Genomic DNA, 25,000 nt, shown 5'->3' with positions numbered 1-25,000 from the left:
TCAACAATACAGCTACAAACATTTCATTTTTAGTTTAATTTGTATGAATTAAATGGCATATTGTGTGTATATATATATATATATATATATATATATATATATATATAATGAGCTGCAAGTGCTTTTGTAATGAATGCAAACTAAATACCAGCATCTAAAATGACTGATTACTTGTTTGTGCAAGTTAACATTAATAATCCATATTAAATGCAAATGAAACAAAGCAGAACATGAACAAAAGAGACACCCAGCTTTAACAGAGGTAGGACATTGGCAGGTCCAGACACACACTCACACCACGGGAATGTCCTCCCTGGGTGGGGAGGAGAAAAATCCCTAATCTCACAGATACATTTTCTGTGCATGTGTGCTGGCGTGGCAGACTGAGGAAGGGTGTGGAGAATCCCGCCCCAGAGCCCTCCTCTGAGCTATATTAGGAGGATGTAGCGCACAGTCAAGGCACAGTCTCCTCTGAGGTCTGGTGCAGTTCTTTACCCATTTCTGTGCTGTTAAGCTCCTCTTCATTCCAAAAACATGCCTATTGTTTTGAATCGCATGAGCAGCGGCCCCCAGAGCTTCACCAGCAGCTCCATGATGAGCCAGCGTCGGTCGGCCTCCTCGGCCCCCAAGGCCTTTAGCGTCTATTCGGGAACCGGAGGCACTCGCATCTCCTCCTCCGTCAGCCGTGGTGTCTCCTCCGGCTTTGGAAGTGGTTATGGTGGGGGTTCCGGGTTTGGCGCTGGCTTTGGCGGTGCTCTGGATGGAGATGCCATCCATCTGAATGAGAAGGCGACCATGCAGAACCTCAACGACAGGCTGGCCAATTACCTGGAGAAGGTGCGCTCTCTGGAGGCAGCCAATGCGAAGCTAGAGGTCAAAATCCGGGAGTTTTATGAAAAGAAGGGTCCGGCTGCCAAGAAAGACTACAGCCCCTATTGGGCCACCATCAATGATCTGAAGAATAAGGTAAGAACCTTCGGTTCTACGGCTTAAGTCCTGCCACTGTTGTGCATTACCTTGGTTGCTCTTCCTCAAAGATACTGTACATTTCTACAAAATAATGCAAAATCCCTCAGCGTCTCTCCTATATAGTGATGCATTGACAATAGGGACAGTATGAGACAGGCAGCCTGTGGTTTAAATAAATGGGTTAAATTACTACTGAGGGGCCGTGACAAGCAAGGGAAGAATGCAAAATTTAAAACCTAATTATGCTGGCAAAGAATAATTAGCTACATTGCTATAAGAAAATTCACATTCATTTGTTATTAAGAAATAATTCCTTCATTACAGGCATATTCATATATAATGGTACTAATTAGCAACTATTATACAGTAATATGTGTCAGTCTGAAGGAGCCCGAGTGAAATGGAAAAACTCTTTTGTGTTCGTAAGAGACTAAATTTATTACTTAAGGGTCACATTGCACAGAAGTAACAAAAATAACAATAATTTCTTTCTAAATGAAACCATTCTTCTGTTCTATTGTATTGTAACTAATACTTGAATCAGCTGTTCATCACGATCAATAAAGACAGATTCTGGTAAATGATATTTAAGTACTACTGTAAAACCATCTCAATCACCCTGTGAACATGCATGTTTTCCAAATCTGTTAGTTATCTTTGTTATCAGAAACTTTATATAATTTAAGTTGGTGCTGGTATACCTTTGCAATACTGTATACATTTTTTTAACAAAAAATGTGATATTATTTGTCAACAAAGTAAAATTGCAGATCACACAACATGAATTGGCATTCATATGATATAAAATACCTTTTATATCATTTATATTAAACGATTTGCACATTGTATTGATAAATTACTTGTTTTGCACACCAGAAATGACAATACATAATGACTGAATTGTTTTCTTTCTCTAGATTAAGGATGCAACCGTTGCTAATGCCAACATCCTGCTTCAGATTGACAACTCTAAACTGGCAGCTGATGATTTCAGGACAAAGTGAGCACTGATGCACATTGTCATTTCACTGTATTTTTTTTTAAACTGAATACTTCCATACATAAATAGTCATTTTTTATTATCAATCTCAAGGGAACAAAATTATCATATATGAACATGCCATTGTATCTATTTATGGTAACCAATCAGGTATGAGCACGAGCTTGTGATGCGTCAGTCTGTGGAGGCCGACATTGCCAATTTGCGACGCCTCCTAGACCAGACCACTCTTACCAAGGCTGATCTGGAGATGCAGATTGAGGGGCTGCAGGATGAACTAGCCTACCTCAAAAAGAATCATCAGGAGGTATTATTTTCATTCTCTTCAGTGCGCATTTGTTGTTTGTCGAAGCTATGGCATGAGATAATAAAGAGGTTCTTTGCCACCCTCAGGACCTGGCAGCCCTACGCTCACAGCTGACGGGCACCATCAATGTCGAGGTGGATGCCGCACCTCAGCAGGATCTCAGCAAGGTGATGGCGGAGATCCGGGCCCAATACGAGTCCATTACAGAGAAGCATCGCCGTGACCAAGAGTCCTGGTTCAACGAACAGGTGACACATTGAAAATTTCATATTCATAACATAGAAAGACAAAGTTACAAGTAATACTCCCATCAGCTTGTACTTCAGTCATGATAACGACATTCATTTTTTTAAATAATGATACCTGCAGAAGAACTGTAGTTTCTATATATCAGATGATATTTTCTTACAGACAACAACTCTGAACAAGGAGGTCGCTACAAGCACAGAGAGTATCAAGACATCCAAGACAGAGATCACAGACCTGAGACGCACCCTACAAGGCCTGGAGATAGAGCTTCAGTCACAGCTCAGTATGGTAAGAGGGTTAGGGTCCTGCCTATACATAATTATTATAGTCAAGTACTCATTAAACAACAATAATGTCAATATCAGTGTTGGGAGAAAGAACTCTGACTCCATTTAACCCCAGCAGACTGAGCAAATTCAGAAGCATCATAGGTTCTTCATAGTCAAATATAATAAGACACAGCATTCATACAGTGCAGAAACTGTTAGTATCATCAAGAATTTTATATTTGCTGTGTTACTATGGCATTGCCATCATTAACAAAAACTACATAGTAAAACCTGCAAGCTAACAGGACTGTTTCACACTTCCGCAGAAAGCCGCACTGGAAAACAGTCTGGTAGACACCGAGGCCCGGTACAGCGCCATGCTGGGCGGCTTTCAGAACCAGATTAACATGATAGAGGCAGAAGTGGCACAACTGCGGATGAGCATAGAACAGCAGGGCCAAGAGTACAAGATGCTGCTGGATGTGAAAAGTCGGCTGGAGAAGGAGATCGCCACCTACCGCAGCCTCCTAGAGAAAGAAGAGACCAAGTAAGCAGTGGGAGAGGGAGCCTGCAACATAACAGCTCTTTGGTGCCATTTTCTAACCATAAATGCAACCTTAAGTGATAATCTGAAACTATTAAGCACTTCTAAAACATTATGAACAACTTTAAAAGATCTAGTTAACGTATATAAAAAATAACAAGAATTAATTCTCAATCGTTTTCTCCATATTTTTAGGATTCCAGGCATAGGTAAGTTATTATTCAGTTATTGTTCGTTATTATTTTATACAAGACAAAATTGTCCATGATTAATTTGCACATATCAACAATGCTTGTGACATGGCAAGAGATTTGTACAGTTTCCATTTTCTTTATTTCCACAGGTGGGCAAACGACCATCAAAGTCCACCACCAAACCACCACCATTGGCTAGAGCCCAAGCTCTGTGGTCCTCAACAGCAGAAGTGACCTTTCACTAATGAGACGAGGCAATAATAGCTGCTAAGTGACATCTAATAACAGCCAATTCATCAGTACGTCTTATCATGTATAATGGGAGAAATCGGTCACTCACAGACATATAGCGATTCACTGAAGGACGTGCTCTTCACAAGGGTCATTACTTTAACCCTTTATTAACATCCTACTGGTTCTAAAGCCCTCAGCTGAATATGAAGAAATCTCACAAAAATCTCATTGTCCATTAAGAGAAGGAAATGACTTGATGAAAAGACTGCAGTTATTTTGCTGTTAGCAGAAAATTTCCAAAAATAAATCTGTTGTTGAAGTAAAAGTGTGTTTTGAGTCATATTCAACAATTTCTCCTTCAGTCCTTCATGAGATAACCTCAGGAGAATATATCAATAAACATTTTTACTTCAGTTTTTCAAGAGTTTCAAAATATTTCATGACGCGTGACAAGATTGTTGTTAAGAAAACAGTGACACAAAATCCTGTATAACATATCACATTTCATGACATAATACTGGGCAAAATGGTTAGATAAGTAAATTATAAGCTATAAATGAAAGATGTCTGCCGCTTATACAAGAATAACAAGGAATTGGATTTGTGAAATATTAAAATTTTTAAATTGTAAACTATCCCAAGCATAGGCAGGGGTACATCCTGGGGGGGAACTCAGTCTAGCTCAGTCCATATATATTTTTACTATAGTTTTCCTAGCGAGTACATGAAAATGGCTTGGGAATCAAAGGCTTGCTGTACTGTAGGTTCCTTATCAGTTATGAACTTTGTTCCACTACGCAATTGTTAGCTGAGGCGGGGCGATACTGTGTAAACTGGTCCTATACATAAGGGCTTGGTTTGTATGAATTATTAACTATTGTATGTTTCTTACTGACTGTTTTAGTCTCCTAAAATTATTGGACTGCCTGAAGTGCTGCAGAACTCCTGATAGTAGATTATAATGTCTACTGGTGGAAATGTATTATTGCTAAATCTTTTCATCTAACTCCATTCTGGGCATCAAAATGTCATTATTAAAAGAACAACTTTACACGAATTGGCATTACTATTAGGTAGGAAAGTATTTTCAGATCAAGGAAACAAAACGAATCTGTATGTAGCATGAAATGACCATTATATTATCTCATCTTTGCACTAGTTTTCCTTGGTAAGGGTTACGGTGACCCCCGCGACCCAGTAGGATAAGCGGTTTGGAAAATGGATGGATGGATTGGTTACAGTGACAGTATAACAAACATTTTTTGTTTCTAACCCCATGGCCTCTAGTTTGTGCTGGGAGATCGCTATATCCTTCTAAACTAGCTGGGTGATGTAATCCCTCCAGTCTGCCCCAGGACATTCACTCAAAATAGAATCAGGTTTATTGACCAAGTATGTTCAAACACATGGGGGATTTGTCTTTGGTTGTCAATGCATCTCATACATATAGCAGATACATACACAGTTAAGACAAGAAAAGATATGCTTGTGCAGGTGATCACTGAACAAAAAGTAAAACAATGCATGTCAGTGCAAGGAATGTTGGCCTAAATACAATAAACAAAATTCAATACAATAAGTACAGTGAGTCATTTACAGTGTGGTATTGTGTGGTAATGGGGGTAATGCAGACTGAGCTGAGGTAACTGGGTCAGCTGTTTATACAGTTATGACTTGTGCAGAGAATCTGTTCTTGTACCTACTTGTTTTGCTGTACAATCATCTGCACTGCCTGCCAGAAGGAAGGTCATGGCCTGGGTATGAAGGGTATGCAATGTTTTTCCCAGCTGATGTGAAAGAAAGCAATGAATATCTCCCGCAGTAGTTAGGAGCGGGAAGCACATCCGCTGCTGGGCCTCTTCTATGACAGTTCATACTGTGGTCTGGCGTTTCTGGGGCTGGAAGACTGTAGATTCCAGAAATTCAGTTCAATTCAGCTCAATTTCAATTCAATTTTATTTGTATAGTGCATTTTCATAACATCACATTGTCTCAAATTGCTTCACATTATCCAAAGCCCCCAGTGAGCAAACCAGAGGTGACAGAGAGAAATAATGTTTCCACGACCAGCAGAGTGCTGTTGAGTATGACATTTGGATACCTGTATAAAAATGACCTTGCTATCCTGTCTCTTTAGCTTCACTCACCACATACGAGTCCCTGAACAGAGCTCATCGCCAAACCTGATTCAACATATAAGGTACATTTTTCCCAGAGGCGTGATTAAAAATCACACAAAAGATCAGATAGATCATCCCAGTAAACCTGCATCCTGGCCCACCTGATCTCCTCCCCAAGAGCTGAATCCACCTCAGTGCCAAGTGATGATAGATTGATAGCGTTGCCCTTATCTTCACCCTGGTATCTAAAACACTTTAAGTAAGATAACAAAACTTAAATTCATCATTGACCATAGGCCTAGAGTTCTCTGGTACCATGTATTTATGAACATCCATGGTGTTGGCTCTGGGAAATGCATGGCTTGCATAGAAGTACAGTAACAGTTTACCCCTGGGGTTTAGGTTTGGGGGGAGCATTCTTCTCAATCACGTCTCTTCAGGTAACTTCAGCATTTCCCATATGAGCATTTTCATTCTCCAAACTCGTATTCTGTGCAAACATACAAAAAACACTCAGAGTTTTCCTTAGTGTAAGTCACAGTCACATGAAACAACTGGCTTGCCCGCCGGAAAGAACTCCAGTGGTTAATGAAAAGACTGGATTATGTATTAGTTATTTAACTGGATTAGTTATTTTGCTGTTAGCACATATTTTCCAAAAATGAATGTCTTGTTGAAGCAAAAATGCATTTTGACTAATTTTCCACAATTTGTGTAAATCTGCCACAACCCACCTATCTGCCCCTCCCGTTTCCTCCCAAGCATGGCCCTAAGGAGTCATGCCTGGGTTCGTTTATCTCACCTCTCCTTCTTGCCCTCATGTTATCCCTGCTGCCTCTTGTTTGCTCCCTCGTTAGCTATGTATTTAAGTGCTTCCCCTGTCCTGTACTCCCCAGTTCCATCATGAATGTCAGTCCTGCTTGTTGTCCACTCCTTCCATAGTTTGCTGTGCTCCCTGTTTTCATTCCCTCTGATCCTGTTTGTTGACTGTTTTGTACCTAGGACCAGTACAAAATCCTGTTTGTTTACAACAACAACAAATTTATTTTTGTATAGCGCATTATCACAACATTACATTGTTTCAAAGCGCTTTACAGCATCCCCACCCAAAGCCCCCAGTGAGTAAGCCATAGGCGACAGTGGCAAGGAAAAACTCCCAAGAAGGAAGAAACCTTGGGAGGGACCAGGCAGTGACAGTATAACAAACACATGGCATGACTGTACCTACCAAAAGTGGTGAACCAGCAACAGGGCCCAAGGTTCACTGATGCATGGGGGGAATGAAGGCTAGCCTGTCTGGTCTGATCCCACAGGACGGCTACTGTAGCACAATTTACTGAAAAAAGTTAATGCTGTCTATGATAGAAAGGTGTCAGAACACACAGTGCATCGCAGCTTGCTGTGTATGGGGCTGCATAGCTGCAAATCAGTTAGAGTGCTCATGCTGATCACTCCTGTCCACTGCTGAAAGCATCTACAATGGACACATAAGCATCAGAACAGTACCATGGAGCAATGGAAGAAGGTGGCCTGGTCTGATGCGTAGTGTTTTCTGTAACATCATGAGGATGCACTATAGAAAGAAGGTAGGCCAACGAAGACAGCATGATGCTCTGGGCAATGCTCTTCTGGTAAACCTTGGGTCCTGACTTCTTTCAGCAGGCTAATGCTCCTGCTACACTGAGAAAATTGTTCAGGAATGGTGTGAGGAACATGAAAAAGAGTTCAAGGTGTTGACTTGGCCTACAAGTTCCCCAGATCTCAATCCGATTGAGCATCTTGTGGGATGGGCTGAACAAACAAATCTATTCGATAGAGAGGTAATGTTCCATGGGCCAAAGCTAGGGTCCATTGCCAAGGTCTAACCTATGCACTTTGTTTCTGCTCATCCCTTTTGCACTGCTCCTGACTGCTCTATTTATCATGCAGATAATGAGCCCTCAAAATAATTACATGTAGCCAATTCAGGCAAAGCCCTACCACCTCCATGCCTGGCTCCACGAATGGGTCCCAGTAACTGTGTTCTGGGCATGGTGCACTGATTCTTCTTAGTACATTTCATTGGGAACTTTCATTGGATTATAGCCTGGCCTCTCCCCGTAGACTTGTTTGTCAAGGGTGGCCCTACATGCACCATAAAAATACAAGAGGACTCTGTCCTGAAAAACGAAAAATGAGCAAAATTACCTGTAATATGTTCGACTTCTGGAGAATATGTGTTTATGACTTGCTTTAGATTAACCACCTGCACCACACCAAAGCAGTAAAAAAGTGAAATCCAATAAATGTTACCTCACTTAATGTGAGTTCTTATGAACTTAACTGTGTTAATTTTAAATTGACTGGTTTAAAATTAACTGGGTTAATTTTCAGACAAACTATTCCTTAAACATTTTAACGTTTAACATTACAATAAGACATACCAATACTACACTTGCCACATAGATGTAAGCCATGAGCTCATAAAAATATGCTGCAATGAAACTTTGGACATTGCAAAATAGCTGCACAATTACAAAAAAATAACCTTACTCAAGAGCTCATTGCCTCAGCTGATAAATATTTTTGTTCATTAAAAGATGTGTCATAGTTCACACTCCAGTGGACCATAAAGTGGTTCCAAAGAATGCATTTTGGCACATCCCTCAGCACTTTGGAAGCTTTACACTTAAGCTTTATATAACTGTACTACCTAGGAAAGAAAATAAACTGGATTTGCACCATAATTTTACACAACAATGCAAACATTTATGCTTTTATTTTGAAGTTAAGTACTGTACATATCAGTTATATAAACATAGTAATAAGTCATAAAATGACAATAATTCATCATAATGACCGCATATAGCAGCACAAAACATATAATACCACATAAATATAACCACATTTAAGAAAGAAAACAGTAAAATCTAGTAATTATCCTCAGCCTCAGTAATTATCCTATAAATTCCCTGGCAGACACCCTGAATTTCCATTCTCCTTTTAATCTTTTCATCTTCCATCAGTTTAGCTGCATGTTCCCAGACAACAATTTCCTCTATTGTTTACATTTGTTTTTGTTCTCTTATTATTTTCATGTTTCTAAATCCTTTGTTTGTTTTAGGTAAATTTACAACCTCTGTGTCTCTGTCTCTTTGTATTGCTGCTGCACAACACAGTACAGATTTACTATCAGTCTATTTAAAATAAAAACATACCTACAATGATGAGTTGCATCACATTTTTACAAAGCCTTTCCTCCCCCCTACAGTCCAAAAATATGAGGTTAATTGGAGTTGCCAGATTGCCTGTAGGTGTGCATTTGTGAATGAATGGCGTTTGAGTGTGCCCTGTGATAGGGTGGCACATCATCCTGGGTTATTCCATGCCTTGTGCTCATAGCTTCTGGAACCGGAGTACCCTGAGAAAACCCCACGATGACACAGGGAGAACACACAAACACAAACCTTGCAGAGAATGGACCATCATACAACCATTACACACGAATACAGCAATACACTTTGATTTTTTAAATTATTTTATTTTGCATTTATGTTAATGTTTCACTTAATTTGTGTTTAATTCATTTAAACATATCTTTATATAACTGATCCAGGTTATATAAAGTTGTTTATACAACTTGATCCAAGTTGTACCCCAGCTCTGTATATTGCCTTGGACAGCAATGCTAGCCAGGAGAAGCAGCTAGAAAATGGCTGAAAGGATTCCTTTCTGTGAAAAGTATAATTCTTGAAGAAAAATGCTCTGCTGCCTTATTGAGGGAATATCTTGTGAGTGTGCAACAACTAAGCTAGAGCACCCTCTGCTGGTTGTTAAAAGTTCATACCACCTAGTCTGAGATGAGGTTAAGTCTGGGGAGGTGTGCATACATTTGAGCATTTTCATTAGAATAATAATTAGAATAATAATAATAATTTTTGGCCATCACTAAAATGACAGAATATTGTTTAGGCTACAGTTGACATGTAGCCTTGCCTTATTTTTACAAAACTTAATGGGCCAGATAAAAAAACACATCTAGTGTTAGCTGTTAATTTTACATCTCTTTTAGGAGGAACATTAACATGATTAAGGTGGGTCAATCCGCCTGCAGATGGCACAATTTTATACAATAGTTTGCAATAGCTTACAATTCTCATAGCCTCTAGTAAAAACCTTTAAGTCAATACACACACACACACACACACACACAAAGAATTAAAAAGAATTAAAAGAGAATATGTACTTAAGAACAAGGTAACATACTGCAATAGCAGGTTATACATTTTTTATCATTTAACAGATGTTTTTATCTGAAGTAATGTACACTGGGTCAGCTGGGTCAGACAATCCCTGGAGTGACTGGAACTTTGGTCAAAGACTGAACAATGAAATTACTCTACCCAGCATAAGGAACTTTCTGATCACAGGCTTTTCAAGTCATACATACAAAAAAAACATGTTACATCCAACAGTTTGAGGACTACTGACCTATACAAAGTTCCTGACATTGCTTGGCCTGGACATTCAGGACTGAAGCCCAACTGAATCCATACAAGGCCTAAAATATGTGTGCAGCTCAGATTTTTATCAACCATGCTCTGTTTGAGAATTCCATACATTACAACAGCTTTTTTAAATGCCCAACCATCATCCCCCTCTTCAGTTGACATGAGTTATGAGATGCAGTAATTGAGGTATGATTGCATGCAGGAGTTGTAGTGTCAAAGTCTGTGTCTATGTGTGTATGAGTGTAATTATGTATGTCATTCCATGGGTTTAGTTTACCAGCAAGTCCAGTGCGGAGGTAAATGAGCCCCAAACTTTTTTGAAGGTTTGGGTTTGGTGCTGTAGGGTAATAAGTTCCATGGATGTATATTCTTTGAGTAGGTTGGACCATTGTGTTATATTTACTGTGTGTCTGGTTTTCCAGTTTAACAGGATGGTTTTCTTGGTGATAGTTAAGGTGACCAGTATGAGTTTTGCATCTTCAATTGGTGGGGTTATATCTGAGAGACCTCCAAGTAGATGATTGCAAGGAGAGAGTGGAATGTTACAGCTTAGTAAAGTGGAGATTCTGTTAGTGGTTCCTTTCCAGAAACTTTGAATTGGTTGGTAGAACCAAAGGGACTGGAAATAGGTGTCGGGGGGGGGGGGTGGGGGTGGGGTGGGGTGGGGTGTAATGCACACTATGAACAAGTGTGCATTTCTCTAAAGCCCATTTTATACATGTGTTGGTGATCTGTGCTCCGTGAATTATCTATTGAATTAGTTGCAAGTTAGTGTTTTCAGTCATAGTGAAGGTGTTCTTGCATATTTGGGTCCAGAATTCAGTGTTTCTTGTAGATAAGTCTTTATTTTGCAGCCCTCGATTGGAATTGAAATTGTTGTATCTACAGATGATATTAGTTTGCATAATTTTAAGAGAACTTTCTTTGTGTCATTTTTTATTTCTTCATCAAGTGGATATGGCAGTAAATTTTATTTAATATATTGATTTTAGATTTAAAAACAGACTTTAATCGGAGGTACTGAAGATATTGTTTTCCATTGCTTTCCTGATGTCATACTTTTGGACGGTAATAAATGTTATTCTTGAAAAGATGGTGGTGTGTGATACTCATTTGTTTCCAGGCACAAAAAAAGTGGCATTTTGTTGAGTGGAAAGTCCAGGTTTTGCCAAATTTGGGTGTATTTAGAAGGTTTTATTTGAAGGTTTTATTTGTTAATTTGAAGATTTTGTTGATTTTCCACCAGACTGTTGAGGTTGTTGCAATTACTGTATTCTTAAGGCAATTATGATGTTCTATGGTGGTGTTTAGAAATGGTAAATCAGAGATTGGTATTTTTTTACCTACTGATTGTTCTATTTCTAATCATGTATTGCTCTATTGATTTGGGTGAATCCAGCTGTTGATGTACTGTAATTGATTTGCTAGGTAATAATTTTGAAAATTTGAGGTCCACCTTGATTTTTGTGTTTCTGTAATGTTGCCAGTTTGATTTCTTTTTCCAATAAAATTTAGTTATTATGGCATTTAGTTAGTTAAACCATTTTGTTGGAATCATTGTAAAAACGTAAATGATTTTTGGTAATATGATAATTTTTACATGTGTTATTCTACCGATGAGAGAGGTAAGTTTTCCCATCGGTTTAAATAAAATCTTCAAGTTTTATTTATTTTGAAGTTGAGGTGGAATAACTGAGAGGCTGGCAGAGATGTTTATGCCTAGGTACTTGATGTTGCTACTGGGAATGGGGAGAGGTGAGTTTTATGGAGTTAGAACCCTGCCAATACGTTGCAAATACACAGAACACGTTTCACAAAAGCCCCACAATCTGCAAACCGGATGTAATTTATATATACCGAGCAATCCGCAAACATGTACATCATGCTGTACAAATACAAAAAATACAAAAACAATTACAAATACAAAACATACGTCTCACACAAACACAATGCGTTTTGCAAATACAAAACACTGCTGTTGTGTTTGTGAACTTGGAGAAGGCATTTGACTGTGTTCCTCGGGGGGTCCTGTGGGGAGTGCTCTGGGAGTATGGGGTGCTGGGCTTCCTTTTAAGGGCAGTTCGGTCCCTGTATGACCGGTGCCAGAGCCTGGTCCGCATGGGCGGCAATAAGTCGGACTTGTTTCCGGTGAGGGTTGGACTCCGTCAGGGCTGTCCTTTGTCACCGATTCTGTTCATAGTTTTTATGAACAGAATTTCTAGGTGTAGCCAGGGCGATGAGGGTGTCCAGTTTGGTGACCTCAGGATTAGGTCTCTGCTTTTTGCAGATGATGTGGTTCTGTTGGCTTCATTGGACCTTCAGATACTATTTCAATATTAGTTTAAATACTAGAACCCGTGGCCATAAGTGGAAATTAGCGGGAGAACAGTGTAGCTGGAGTATGGAATAGTCTTCCTGCTAGTGTATCCATCCATCATCTCCCGCTTAATCCGGGGTCGGGTCGCGGGGTCAGCAGTCTCAGCAGCGAAGCCCAGACTTCCCTCTCCCCGGCAACTTCATCCAGGAGCAGCGGCTCTACTCTGAGTCTCTCCCGAATGACTGAGCTTCTCACCCTATCTCTAAGGGAGAGCCCAGCCACCCTGCAGAAGAAACCCATTTCGGTCACTTGCACTCACGATCTTGTTCTTTCGGTCACTACCATGACCATAGGTGAGGGTAGGAACGTAGATCGACTGGTAAATCGAGAGCTTTGCCTTTTGGCTCAGCTTTCTCTTCACCATGATCACTGCTGACGCCGCACCGATCCGCCTGTCGATCTCCCGTTCCATCGTTCCCTCACTCGTGAACAAGACCCCGAGATACTTAAACTCCTCCACTTGGGAGAGGACCCCATCCCCAACCCGGAGAGAGCATTCTACCCTTTTCCGGCTGAGGACCATGGTCTCGGATTTGGAGGTGCTGATTCTCAACTTGAACCTGTGATAGCAATGCAGTATCATGGCAGTGCCTTAATTGTGGCTTTTTCTTCAGAGTTTGTCTATTTCATTTCAAACCTTTTGAATACCATCAATTTGCCAATATCGTACGATCACAACAAATCAACAGCAAATCAATAAAATCTTTCTAAATTAAATGTGCAACCACAATGTCCCTATGAAGGCATATATTGTGAGCAGTCTAAGGCACACCTGTGCAATATTCATCTTGTCCAATCAGCACCTTGATATGCCACACCTGTGAGGTGGGACGGATTATCTCAGCAAAGGAAAAGTGCTCACTAACACAGATTTAGACAGATTTTTGAACAATATTTGAGAGTAATGGGTCTTTTGTGTATGTAGAAAATGTTTCAGATCTCTGAGTTCAGCTCATGCAAAATGGGAGCAAAACCGAAAGTGTTGTGTTTATATTTTTGTTCAGTGAATGTATAGCAATAAGAATACAAACTTACCTTGATGTGATGCAACAAATCAGCCCTTCCACGTCCCAAGAATTGACATTCAAAGTACAGTGGACCACACTTATAGTGATCATGGTTATAGCGATCAACCACTTATATGGATAATTCCTATACAAATACAGTTTAAATAATTCACTTGCAGTAATCAAGTAGTTCACTTACAGTGTTCATTTTGGGTCTTTTTATACATGGCAACATACGGAAAAAAAATCAAAACTATGCCAATTTTTTTTCCTTTTACTTTGATAAGCCTACTTTGCCTTGCAGTAACCCATCTGCTTCTGGCTAGCTACCTGAGGCTAATGCTGCATGCACATAAAACATAACTGGAAAAAGAAAGTCATTTTCTCTCAATGACAAATACAGACTCATCGAATCTTATGAAAAACTGCCAAAAACTAGCCACCAAGATGCAACGGTGAAATAATAAGCCATATTTTATGCATAATACTGTACTGTATTGAAGTGCCAAGCAGACTGAGGAATCGTGTCAGCAACAAATGAAAACAGCGCTTTGTTTAGTGGGATTTTCCACTAAATGATACTTCCCCCCTCTCAAAACTTCTGAGGTCCTTATGCTCATGCTACTGTATGCACATGACGTCACAGCAGGCCGAAGTCACTGCATTCACACCCACTGAATGGCAAAAACTGATTGGCAGCATTTACGACCAGCCTGCATGCCACAAAAAAAAAAAATAAAAATCTAAAAACGGGAAAGAACTGTCATGCGATTGATTGCACAAATCAATTTAAAAAGAAATAGGAAATCTCTTTTTACAGACTGAAAAACTAAAGTACGTACCGGACATGGGTCGGCCACATATGGCCGACACCCAATCCATCTAAAAGGCATGGATCAGCACTGATACCGATCCGAATATTGCATCAGTGCACCTCGAAAAGTAATACTGCGCCTTTACCATGTTCAAACACTTGGACATAAGCACTAGATACAAATACAGCAAAAGAAAAAGGGGACATGTTTTATTCAAGGTGTTATTCATTTTTCAGTTTACAAAGAAAACATTTCTAATATAAATGAAATAGCATAAATTAAATCAAATTACATTTTGTACAGTTTGCTCCAACGAAAGGTTAGCACCACCCATGCCACCCCAGGACAGTAAGGAAATTCAGGTTTGAGAGGATGTGAGAAATTCAGGGACACAGTATAAAGGATTAATTCAATAAATGTAAATGCCTGACAGCATTTTCAATATTAGCAGGTGGGTGAAAATAAACACAGAGCGGTATCAGTAGAATGCATTTATATAATCCAAAGGCATTTCCCTCAGCCATTAACATATGCACTCCCCCGATGATCCCCGTGCTGTACTGCTGCTAGTTGCAAGCCCAAAACCACACAGATATCCAAAAATTAGAAATATCTGTCTACTTTATTAGGGTTGGTTTGAATTGTTTGAAAAAAAGAGACAAATATATCAAAAGTAAAATAAACAAGCTCTTGTACAAACTGGCAACTGCAGTTTACAGTAAAAAGTATGGATAGCTAGCTGGACTCGTGTTGCAGAGGAAATCTTACATAAAGAAAATTTCCCTTCATAAAGGACATATATTGTGCCCAATGGAGGGGGAAAAAAGCTTGATATCCATTGCCCAAGTGGAAGAAAGTACTGGGCCAATGTGGGTGAAGACTAGGATGAAACAATGTTCCTAAGTGAATCAAACATAGAAAATTATGATAAATGGTTAAACAACTTAGCTGAAAATTTAGGGACACATTTATGTATGCATGTAAAATATTTTTACCAAAATTAACTAAAGAAAAGAAAAAGAAAACTGGAGCATTTAGATCTATGAGTCTATAACCAAACTAAGGTTTTAAAAATGAGAAATGCCCTTGCAAAGTAACCGAAGTAAAACTGATATTTCTGCATACTATTAAATCATTTTCCATCCTTGAACCTTACTGGCTAATATGGTCCACATTAATGGCTTCTTTAAAATGGTAACTCATATGCTGAAGTAATGTATCAAATTAAGCTTTTAATTTAATAGGGAGAAGTTAACTCCACTAAAATTATAATTAAAAGAAACTGCTGTTTTCAGTGCCAAAGTGAATTGGGCAACACTGCTACCAACAATGTCCTCAAGGGTGGATGTAAAAACAGAAAATGTGTAACACACAGGAAACTTATTTGTAATGGATAATGCAAGCTGTAAAAACAGATCAGTTATAAGGTATTAAGCTATGACTAACAATTATCCCAGGAAATCAGAAATATACCTATAACATCATAAGTATTCTTCCCAGTCTGAGTGATATATGCTAATTCTGTGACCAACAACTGGATAAAAAGACTTTTTTCTCTGTCCCATATTTCTGAAAAAGTCATACTTAAAAAAAGAGAATTCCTGGATCTAATCAGTGCAGACATGTAGATTGGCATATACATTGAAAGTTCTACAAAAAGCCATTTCAAGGAATAGACAGAAACTATCTGTATAAATACTGTGTGCAATTAATCTAAGACAACCTTTAAACATGTGTAAAAGGTAATCTAGAATTTCTTATTTAACAGACTGCGCTTTACAACAGGCCACCCCATTCTTCATTTGCACTGAGTCAGGCCAGCCAAACAATTTTCCAGCCAGCAGGTAACACAGTTCAGTATTTTACATTTACCCATATAAACCTATGCATGCGTGCACAGACACACAATTCCACTTTTTAGTCCCTTTTAGACGTAGTTTATTAGCAAATTCATACTGCATTTTTATTGGAGCAATCGTGTCCTTCAAATGTTTTTGACAGTATAGCCTTTGGAATGCTTATTTTCCATTTCAAACCAGAAAGCTTATTGAGTTTTAGGAGCTGGGTAACCCAATGTTAATTAGTACATAAGGTCTAATCATAAAATTTGTCACTATCTAAAAATAATTACATCAAGTGAGGTCTTTCAAGCTGTTTAATCAGCTTTAAATTAGAATTGTACAATAACAGTACAAAATTTACAAATGGCATTTCCCAAATGACCACCTAAAAGGGAAATAAAGGGAAAAAGCACAACCCAGCACTCGTGAACATAAATATGTTTATCCACAGATGCTGGACAGGCATAGGAAAGTATGGGGGTAAACACATGTGCATGACATATTTAAGTTCAAGACCCATGATGTCTGCATACCAAGTCCTACTGATCTTGACTATATAAGAACGGCATAGATCACAATACCCATTTTTTCTGTCCACTATTTGCGCATTATGATATAAAAAAAGGTAACCGCTGTATAAGCTTTGGCCAATGTCAACTCTGAACAACTGGCTGCAAGAAATCATGAGCAGTGAAAGCTGCCTCAATTCAGACTTTGAGGGGAAAACGAAACAGGAGAATTCGTGTAGCATGGCTGGATTTATGGACTGAAGGAGCTCACTGCATAAGAACGTGGGGGAGAGAGGGAGGGACACAATGGAGCCCATCCATTCCGAAGACCAGAACTGGTGTGATTCCAGTCGAGGTGCAGAAGGGTGCTTTTCAACTTCCTAGCCATCGTTGGACATAATCATCTCTTCAGTTTCTCTGCCAAATGTGAGCAGTTCATGATGGCCAATATATACGCATTAGTATACACCACACTCAAAGACACTGAAGGGTTTTTTCTTCTTTCACAAATTCTTAGTATTTATGTGTGTTTTGTAATGCTTTGTGAGGTGGTCACTCCTCATGAAGCGCTTCTGACACTGTGAGCACTCAAAGCGCTTATCCCCTGCAGGTACAGAGAAAGACACAGTATACTGTAAGAACTGGAGTACAGTGAATGAAGGCAGTTACAAGCCATCAAAGATACTTTTATCCCACATTCAATAACAGCCTGTGTGGTGTGTTCAGTGATAAGAGAGTGCATGTGTGTGTAAAGAGCATGCCTGCCCCCCGTACCCACCTGTGTGCGTCCTGGCGTGCCGCTGGAGCTCATCACTGCGTGTGAACCTCTTGCCGCAGAATACCCAGTTGCAGACGAAAGGCCGCTCACCAGTGTGCAGGCGCACATGTGCCCGCAGCAGTGAGGTCTTGCGGAAGGTCTTCTCACAGCCGGGAATGTGACAGATGTGCTTCCTCTTTCCCATCTCCCCAGGCCTGCCAGGGAAGCAAGATGCAGGCTCAGCATGGCATGCTGTGCCACACCATGCCCGTGCAATTCCCCTTCATCAAAGTACAGACACGGCGATCACTTGCCTTTTCTCCGCATCCTTGCAGTTGGGACAGGTGCATGCCATGCGACGCTTCTTTTCTCCGGGCTGTCCCTGAATCTCCAAAGCCAGGGCCTGCTCCACCTGCAGCTGGTGGCCAGGGGCCCCGCTCATGCTCCCCAGTTGCAAACCACTGCCCTGAACCGTCTGCACAGTGAGGTGCTGCTGACCTGGAGGGAACAAGTGCAGCTCAGTGCATTTTGTTTTCATGTTACATAAGACACTTTCCAGTAATCCATCTGCAAGCTGTTTTAAGCTGTAGTGACAGAATACTGAAAACCCAACTAAAAATTCTTTAAACAATTCTTTAAACAATGAAGTACTTTCAGTGATTGGTCTCACAGCACATCAAATCCAATCTCCCACCCACCTTTGACCACATCAGTTTGCATACAGATCAAACAGGTCCACAGACGATGCTGTTGTCACCACTCAACACACTGCACAGAACCACGTAAACCATAGAGGGAGCTATAAGGACATAAATTTACAAATGAGATGAGGCCATTTGGCTCATCAAGCTAGTTTCAGGAGAACTTAACTAATAGCTCAGAGTTTTTTAAATCATATCTAGCTCTGATTTAAAGGAACCCAGGGTTTTTGATTGCGCTACACTAACAGGAAGACTATGCCATACTCTAACTACACTCTATTTAAAGCAATGCTTTCCCAAATCCAGTTTAAAATGTTCTCCTGCTAATATCCACCAATGGCCATGAGTTGTTGTATTTGACCTAATATTGAAATTACTATTTGGTTGAACAGCTGTTAGAATCTTATATACCTGGATTATGTCCCCCCTTAAGCTCCTTTGCTCAGGGCTGAACATATTCAGCTCAGCTAACCTCTCCTCATAAGACATTCCTCTAAGACCAAAAGTAATTCTCGTAGCCCTACGTCGAACCCTTTATAAGGCAGCAATGTCCTTTTTAAGGTATGGTGAGCAAATTTGCACACAATATTCTAGGTGAGGTCAAGGAATTGTATAATCTTAGCATCACTTCCCTTGACTTAAACTCCACACACCTAGAGATGCAACCCAACATCCTATTGGCGTTTTTAATTTCTTCCCCACACTGGCGAGAGTGGGACATGGAAGCATCAACAAACACATCAAGGTCTGTATATCCATACTTTATATTTCTGCTCCCTGCATGGATTACCTTACATTTGTCTATATTAAATTTCATCTGCCAGGTATCAGCTCAGTCATTAATTAAATCAAGATCCCCTGTGCTGCTAGTTCAGTATTTACAACAGCACCCATCTTGCTGTCGTCTGCAAATTTAACCAGATTACTGCATATATTGGTGTCAATTTCATTAATGCAAATTAGGAATAACAGTGACCCTAAAATTGAACCCTGTGGTACCCCACTATGAATGCAGGTCCACTGTGACATTGTTTCTCTAATAACTACCCACTGCCCCCTGTTTGTTAACCAGTTTTCAGTCCAAACTACTACTGTTCTTACAATTCCTGCTGCTCTGAATTTAATCAGAAGCCATTTGTGGGGGACAACATCAAATGCCTTCTGAAAATCTAAGTAGATCACATTATATATAGGCCTGTTTATGAATATGGGCGTTACATTAGCGTACTTCCAACAAGAAGGTACCACACCAACAGATAAGGATTTCTGAAACAGTAAACTTATAGGTCGACAAATAATATCCCTCATCCCCTTTAAACAATAGGTAAGATCCAATCAGAGGCCTGTGATTTCTTAGCTTAGCTAGGCTTTGTAGCATATCAGCTTTAGTTATACATATATTAGTCATAGATGACACTGGATTAATAATAAGAGTAGATAAGGATGCTCTTCATAGACTACAGTTCAGCATTTAATACAATAATCCTGGACATACTGGTAAGCAAGCTGACAAACCTAGACTTCCCTTCCGCCACCTACATATGGATAAAAGACTTTCTCAATAATGCAGACCAGGCGGAGAGGGATCACACCTTCCAATTCAAATAAGCACTTTAAGACTGTTTAAATAATCCCTGGTCACAGATGTGCAATAATATGCATTCATACATACTGCTGCTGTTCTCGTGCACATTATACTGTAAAACTGCAGCACAGTGAATGAAGGCAGTTAGTGGAACAGCATTTAGCATTAATATTTTATATTATATATTGCTGTTTTGACAAATTGGTCCACGTGTAGTATCCTTTAATGCAATAATGTATGTGAGTGTCATTCAATCTCTTTTTCATATTTGTTTTCCACTGTGTGCTGGGATACTGCTTGTTTTCCATACTGTTTGTGTGTCACCTGTGTTTAAGAAAGTCACTCAGCTGGAGCAGTGCTCCTAATTTTGTTGCTCTTTTTAAATTATACACACTTTCTTCTTTTTCTTTAGAGCTTCAACATTCGGTCTTTGTCAGTCACATGTCTGCACTGTCTGAAACGCCCTCATTCGCCATTTTGAGTGTATTGTGGATGTAAACACATTTTTTTTAGACTGTCTACTAGTGAGAGCTCCTTGTGTGGCCTATGAAGGGTGCCCCTTACTCAATTTACCCGACAGAGACTTACCCCCAGCATTGGTGATCGTGACAGGGACTCCTTGCACTTGTACGCCATTGATGCTGATGGTCTGCACAGCTTGGGCTGCTGAGGAAAGTTGTGCTGCATTTAGTGCAATGAGGCCCCCAGCGGGTGCGATCTTAGGGAAGGTCCGCTCCTTTCGCCCCCCAGTCAGGGACCTCTTGCAGCTCACAGCTGATTGCAAATTGACTGTACTGGAGCTTGGGGCAGGAGCTGTTGTGGATACGGTCGTCTCCTGTAGCTGTACGGTTTGCCACTCCCCCGAGGGAGTCTTAATTAGCACCTGAAAAACAAACATGATACGATAATTACTACTGATGCAAACTTTTGCGATTAGCTCCTCTACTAGGCTTTTTTCTTTTGTTGTGAAAAATATGACAAAAATTGTCAACAAAGAATTTTAATTGACGGGAGAGTTAAAAATAGAAAGTAATTTATGATGCCAAAAACTAGGATGAGATGTACTGACACAATTGTCAATGAATGAAAATGAGGAGGCAAATTTGAAACTGATCCAATCAGAGGTAGTATCTTTAGTTAGTTTTGATTGTATTTGAGCATGTTTGAATAATGTTGATCTGACCGGCTTCAAGTGCATAAACATCGCACTTCTGTCTCTAAAGTCTGTCTGTAGACTCGCTATGTCTGTGCTAGACTTGGGTGACTTATCAAGGGAAACGAATAACCTGTGGATGATACAATAGTATAAAATATTAGATACTACCCAAGCCTGGCCTGTGCTACAGTCGACTTTAGGTAGGAAAAAAACACACCGATATTTGGATAAATTTCACCTTTGCGAAAGGAAACGGCTCAGTGCACGCCTTATGGAGCAGCAGAAATGGGGATAAACATCCTAAACTGATGAAATGAATAGAAACAAATAGTTGATCTTTCTTTTAATATGTTTAAAAAGTTCACTGTCATGAACTGAAATAGGTGTAGAAATAAACACTTGAGGTTCGAGGTTTTGTCAGGGGACACTCAGTTTTCTTTATTCACTGCACTGGTGTTTTTTCTTATAATATGAATGAAGATCCGTCATAAGTACATAAGTATTTTTTCAGACTAAATCCTGATTTAATGTATATTTAATTATAAAGAAAATCGTATAAAGCCATTTTTGAATTAGTGCAATCTTTTGTGTTACAATCTTTAAATAAGAACATAAGAAATTTACAAAAGAGAGGAGGCCATTCGGCCCATCAAGCTCGTTTGGGGAGAACTTAACTAATAGCTCAGAGTTGTTAAAATCTTATCTAGCTCTGATTTAAAGGAACCCAGGGTTTTAGCTTGTGCTACACTAGCAGGAACACTATTCCATACTCCAGCTACATGCTGTGTAAAGAAGCGCTCCCTCAAATTCGTTTTAAAATGTTCTCCCGCTAATTTCCACTTATGGCCACAAGTTCTAGTATTTAAACTAATACTGAAATAGCCATTTGGCTGAACAGCATCCAGACCTGTTAGTATCTTATATACCTGGATCATGTCCCCCCTTAGTCTCCTTTGCTCGAGGCCGAACAGATTCAGTTCAGCTAACCTCTCCTCATAAGACATTCTTCTAATTTACAAAAAGCTGTGTTCTTAAAGACTGCATGTTCAAAACAAATGGCGCCATAACAACAGTTTTACAGATGTTTCCTTCAAAAATCTAGAATAGAGGCAGACCAATGTGTGTGTGTGTACATGGAAAATCAAGTAAAATTTTCTAAGAAATACCAAAATGATGTATTAGACCAGGGGTGCGCAAACAGTCGATCGCGGAGTACTTCTCAAATGATCGCGAAGTGCGTCACAAGCGTCCGTGCATCTGCGAGCGTATGCCCCCTTTTCAGTGTGCAACTAGTCATGTAATATAAACATTTAGCGCACAAACATTTCAGGGGCCAAAAGATCAAAACATATTTTCATTCAGAGTGGGAAGAGGATTATTTTTTGTTTACTTAAATTTGAAATCCACGTGTCTTATATGCAATGTGAGGGTGGCCTCACCGAAGAAGGGCAATTCGGAGCGGCATTTCAAAACGACGCACAAGAGTTACGCGATCGAGTTCCCAGCTAAAACAGCCATACACAGCCGAAAAATGAGAGGACTGAAAAGTCAGCAGTTAACAGCACAGCAGTCAATTTTTACCTAGTTGCATCTTCCCAGTGCCAGCAGTCCCACTAAAATACATTTATTTATACTTTTTCAATTTGGAAAACTGCCTGGATTTGTTGTGTGCATGTTAACTATGTAGAAAGGCAATAGCTAGAGTAATAATAGAGTAAAAAAGTAATAGCTATGGCTCCCTATTTCAACTGGTGGATCTCGGCACACTGGCCACTTGAAGAGTAGAACTTGAGCTAAAAAAAGGTTGGGCACCCCTGTATTAGACTATGACTGGACCAGTTTGTTTAATGTACGGTACATTAAATCGACGAAATCTAAAGTAGGTTTAGTTAAAATATCCTGCAAAAATCTGCAAATAAAGCTAGACAAAATTAAAATGAAACTTAGATGACTAAAATCAAATTGCATTTTTGTCAAAAAACTAAAACTAAATTAAAATCAAAACATGCTGCCAAAATGAACACTGATAACCATACAGTCTACCCATGAATCGTTTTGATATACGATAGGTCTCATGGTTCGATATAAAAAAAAAATCAACAAAGAAAGACAGAAAAGAAACTCACACAGTTCATATTTATTCTTTTTTAGGCATGAAGATTTATTCTTAAAAAAGGCTGTTTTCAAACTCTTTCTGCTGAATCAAGTGCAAAATGTTAAGCTAAAATCTCATATTATGCCTATTGCACACACTTGCATTAACATGTATAATAAATGATTTTGTGCCACAGTGCATTGTTAGATTTCTCTCTACTGTTCCAGTGTACTTATAAATTCACCACCAGTTTTAGACTAGAACCATTCAAACTCATTTCCACTTTTCAATGTTGAAACAGTAGCATCATCCCTGTGGAAGCACAGAAATACCTGAGTAGATTCTGCTGGCGCCACCTGCACACTGGGGCCCGGCTGTCTCTGGGGGACGGGTGGCAGTGTGGCCGAAGCAGCCTGCACCACTTTAAGGGCCTGCGGGGGAATCTGGACAACCTGCTGATCAGGCTTCTGCTGGACGACCTGGACCTGTTGTACCACCGTTGGTTGACCAGAACCTGGACTTTGGACAATCAGGAGATTGTTTCCTGCCTAAAATTGGATACAGAAACAAGCAATTATGAGCAGGTTAAAGAGAAAATTAACTGGTTATCATCATACAGTGGCCTGGATTGAAACAGCAGCTCTGAAGAGTCATAGCATATATTTTATCTGTTTCATCACATCATTTTGAGGCCAAGCATCAGGATTGCATAGATTAGGTTTTTTGGATAGTTTTCTTTTTTTTTTTACTTTTTGAAAACAAAATTTACAGCTAAAAAACAAACAAAAAGTCCTGATGTGGTCCATATCCACAACTTAACTAAAATGACAGGGAATAATGCCACTGTTTGCCTGATACTGATCCATCCATTAAACCTTGGATGCATATCTCAAGCTGCTAGCGACCCATGATTAGTCATGTTTATAGGTCTCCTGTGGTCATATGATTCAAGGTGGACACTGTTCAAAAGTATTGCCACATATTTTTCATCCACAACAGTCTACTACCAAACTTAATGCAAAATAGCTTTAAATTATTATCTTATGGTCATTTATTTGTCAAAAGACTACTGGGTCACTAGCGACCCAAACATGGTAAAGTGTCTGTATTTTTACTAGGGATGCACCAACTGCAATTTTCTTGGCCGATCCTGATTACCAATTTGTGTTTGATGTGTGATCGACCGATATCGATTTTTCCAATACAGATTTTTGCCCTAAGAACAGCAAATACATAAAATAAAAATCACATTTTCTTTACCTCAAAACTTCATTTTCATAACAAACTCTTATTAAACTTTACTAATTAAAATAAATTAAACAAAAACAAAAAAATAAAACCCCAACAACTAAACATTAATAGATTCTTTAAAATAATAATAGGTGCAGCAAGTAAAAGAAAACTATGTAACAAAATACCTCATCCAGTGCCATGAATTCCATAATTTCTCTCGTAATTTCTTTGCTCTTTTCACTGCTTATACCAACGAAAGATAGGACAGACTGCTGGCTCGTAGATGGCTTCGAACATGCTTTGCTAGCTTTCACCTTGCTAGCTTCTTCAAACTGAGTGTGTTCACTGGGGTTATGTGTTTTTAAATGTCTTAAATTTGTTATTAAATTTGTTATTTTAAATGACTTTGTATTGGTTCCCCCATGGTGTACCTGATCCTTACATTTGCTGCAGATAGCTGAAGAATTTCAAAATTACGGGCATTTTTGCGTATCTGAAAGTGTGCGCGACTACGGATATGATTTATCTGAAGTAAAGTAAAAACATTA

At 39.4% G+C, this 25,000-nt stretch overlaps 2 protein-coding genes across 4 annotated transcripts in view; one reads left to right on the top strand and one right to left on the bottom strand.

Moving 5' to 3' along the window:
• The first annotated feature begins 450 nt into the window (after positions 1–450).
• Positions 451–4,091, top strand: LOC125715427 (keratin, type I cytoskeletal 13-like). The gene is made up of 8 exons (XM_048986929.1): positions 451–966; positions 1,887–1,969; positions 2,120–2,276; positions 2,363–2,524; positions 2,688–2,813; positions 3,121–3,341; positions 3,534–3,547; positions 3,682–4,091. The coding sequence occupies exons 1-8, from the start codon at positions 535–537 to the stop codon at positions 3,729–3,731; spliced, it is 1,245 nt and encodes a 414-aa protein (XP_048842886.1). The 5' UTR covers positions 451–534; the 3' UTR covers positions 3,732–4,091.
• A 10,660-nt stretch (positions 4,092–14,751) lies between these two features.
• sp2 (sp2 transcription factor) overlaps positions 14,752–25,000 on the bottom strand; it is a 35,032-nt gene continuing 24,783 nt past the window's right edge. For all 3 annotated transcript variants that reach the window (XM_048986910.1, XM_048986911.1, XM_048986912.1), the window contains exons 4-8: positions 23,552–23,767; positions 20,557–20,851; positions 17,997–18,180; positions 17,704–17,897; positions 14,752–17,529 (exon numbers count right to left, since the gene is read on the bottom strand). In XM_048986910.1, the coding sequence (XP_048842867.1) occupies positions 17,429–17,529; positions 17,704–17,897; positions 17,997–18,180; positions 20,557–20,851; positions 23,552–23,767 (990 nt within the window). In that variant the 3' untranslated portion in view covers positions 14,752–17,428. The remainder of the gene's footprint in view (positions 17,530–17,703; positions 17,898–17,996; positions 18,181–20,556; positions 20,852–23,551; positions 23,768–25,000) is intronic.

This window comes from Brienomyrus brachyistius, chromosome 20, assembly GCF_023856365.1.
Source record: "Brienomyrus brachyistius isolate T26 chromosome 20, BBRACH_0.4, whole genome shotgun sequence".
NCBI lineage: Eukaryota > Metazoa > Chordata > Actinopteri > Osteoglossiformes > Mormyridae > Brienomyrus > Brienomyrus brachyistius.
This window is presented reverse-complemented; position numbering and strand designations above follow the sequence as displayed.

Coding starts and splice junctions, on each gene's coding strand:
- LOC125715427 (XM_048986929.1), top strand. CDS start 535: ATGCCTATTGTTTTGAATCGCATGAGCAGCGGCCCCCAGAGCTTCACC. Junction 2,277..2,362: donor TCAAAAAGAATCATCAGGAG/GTATTATTTTCA, acceptor TGCCACCCTCAG/GACCTGGCAGCCCTACGCTC. Junction 2,525..2,687: donor AGTCCTGGTTCAACGAACAG/GTGACACATTGA, acceptor ATTTTCTTACAG/ACAACAACTCTGAACAAGGA.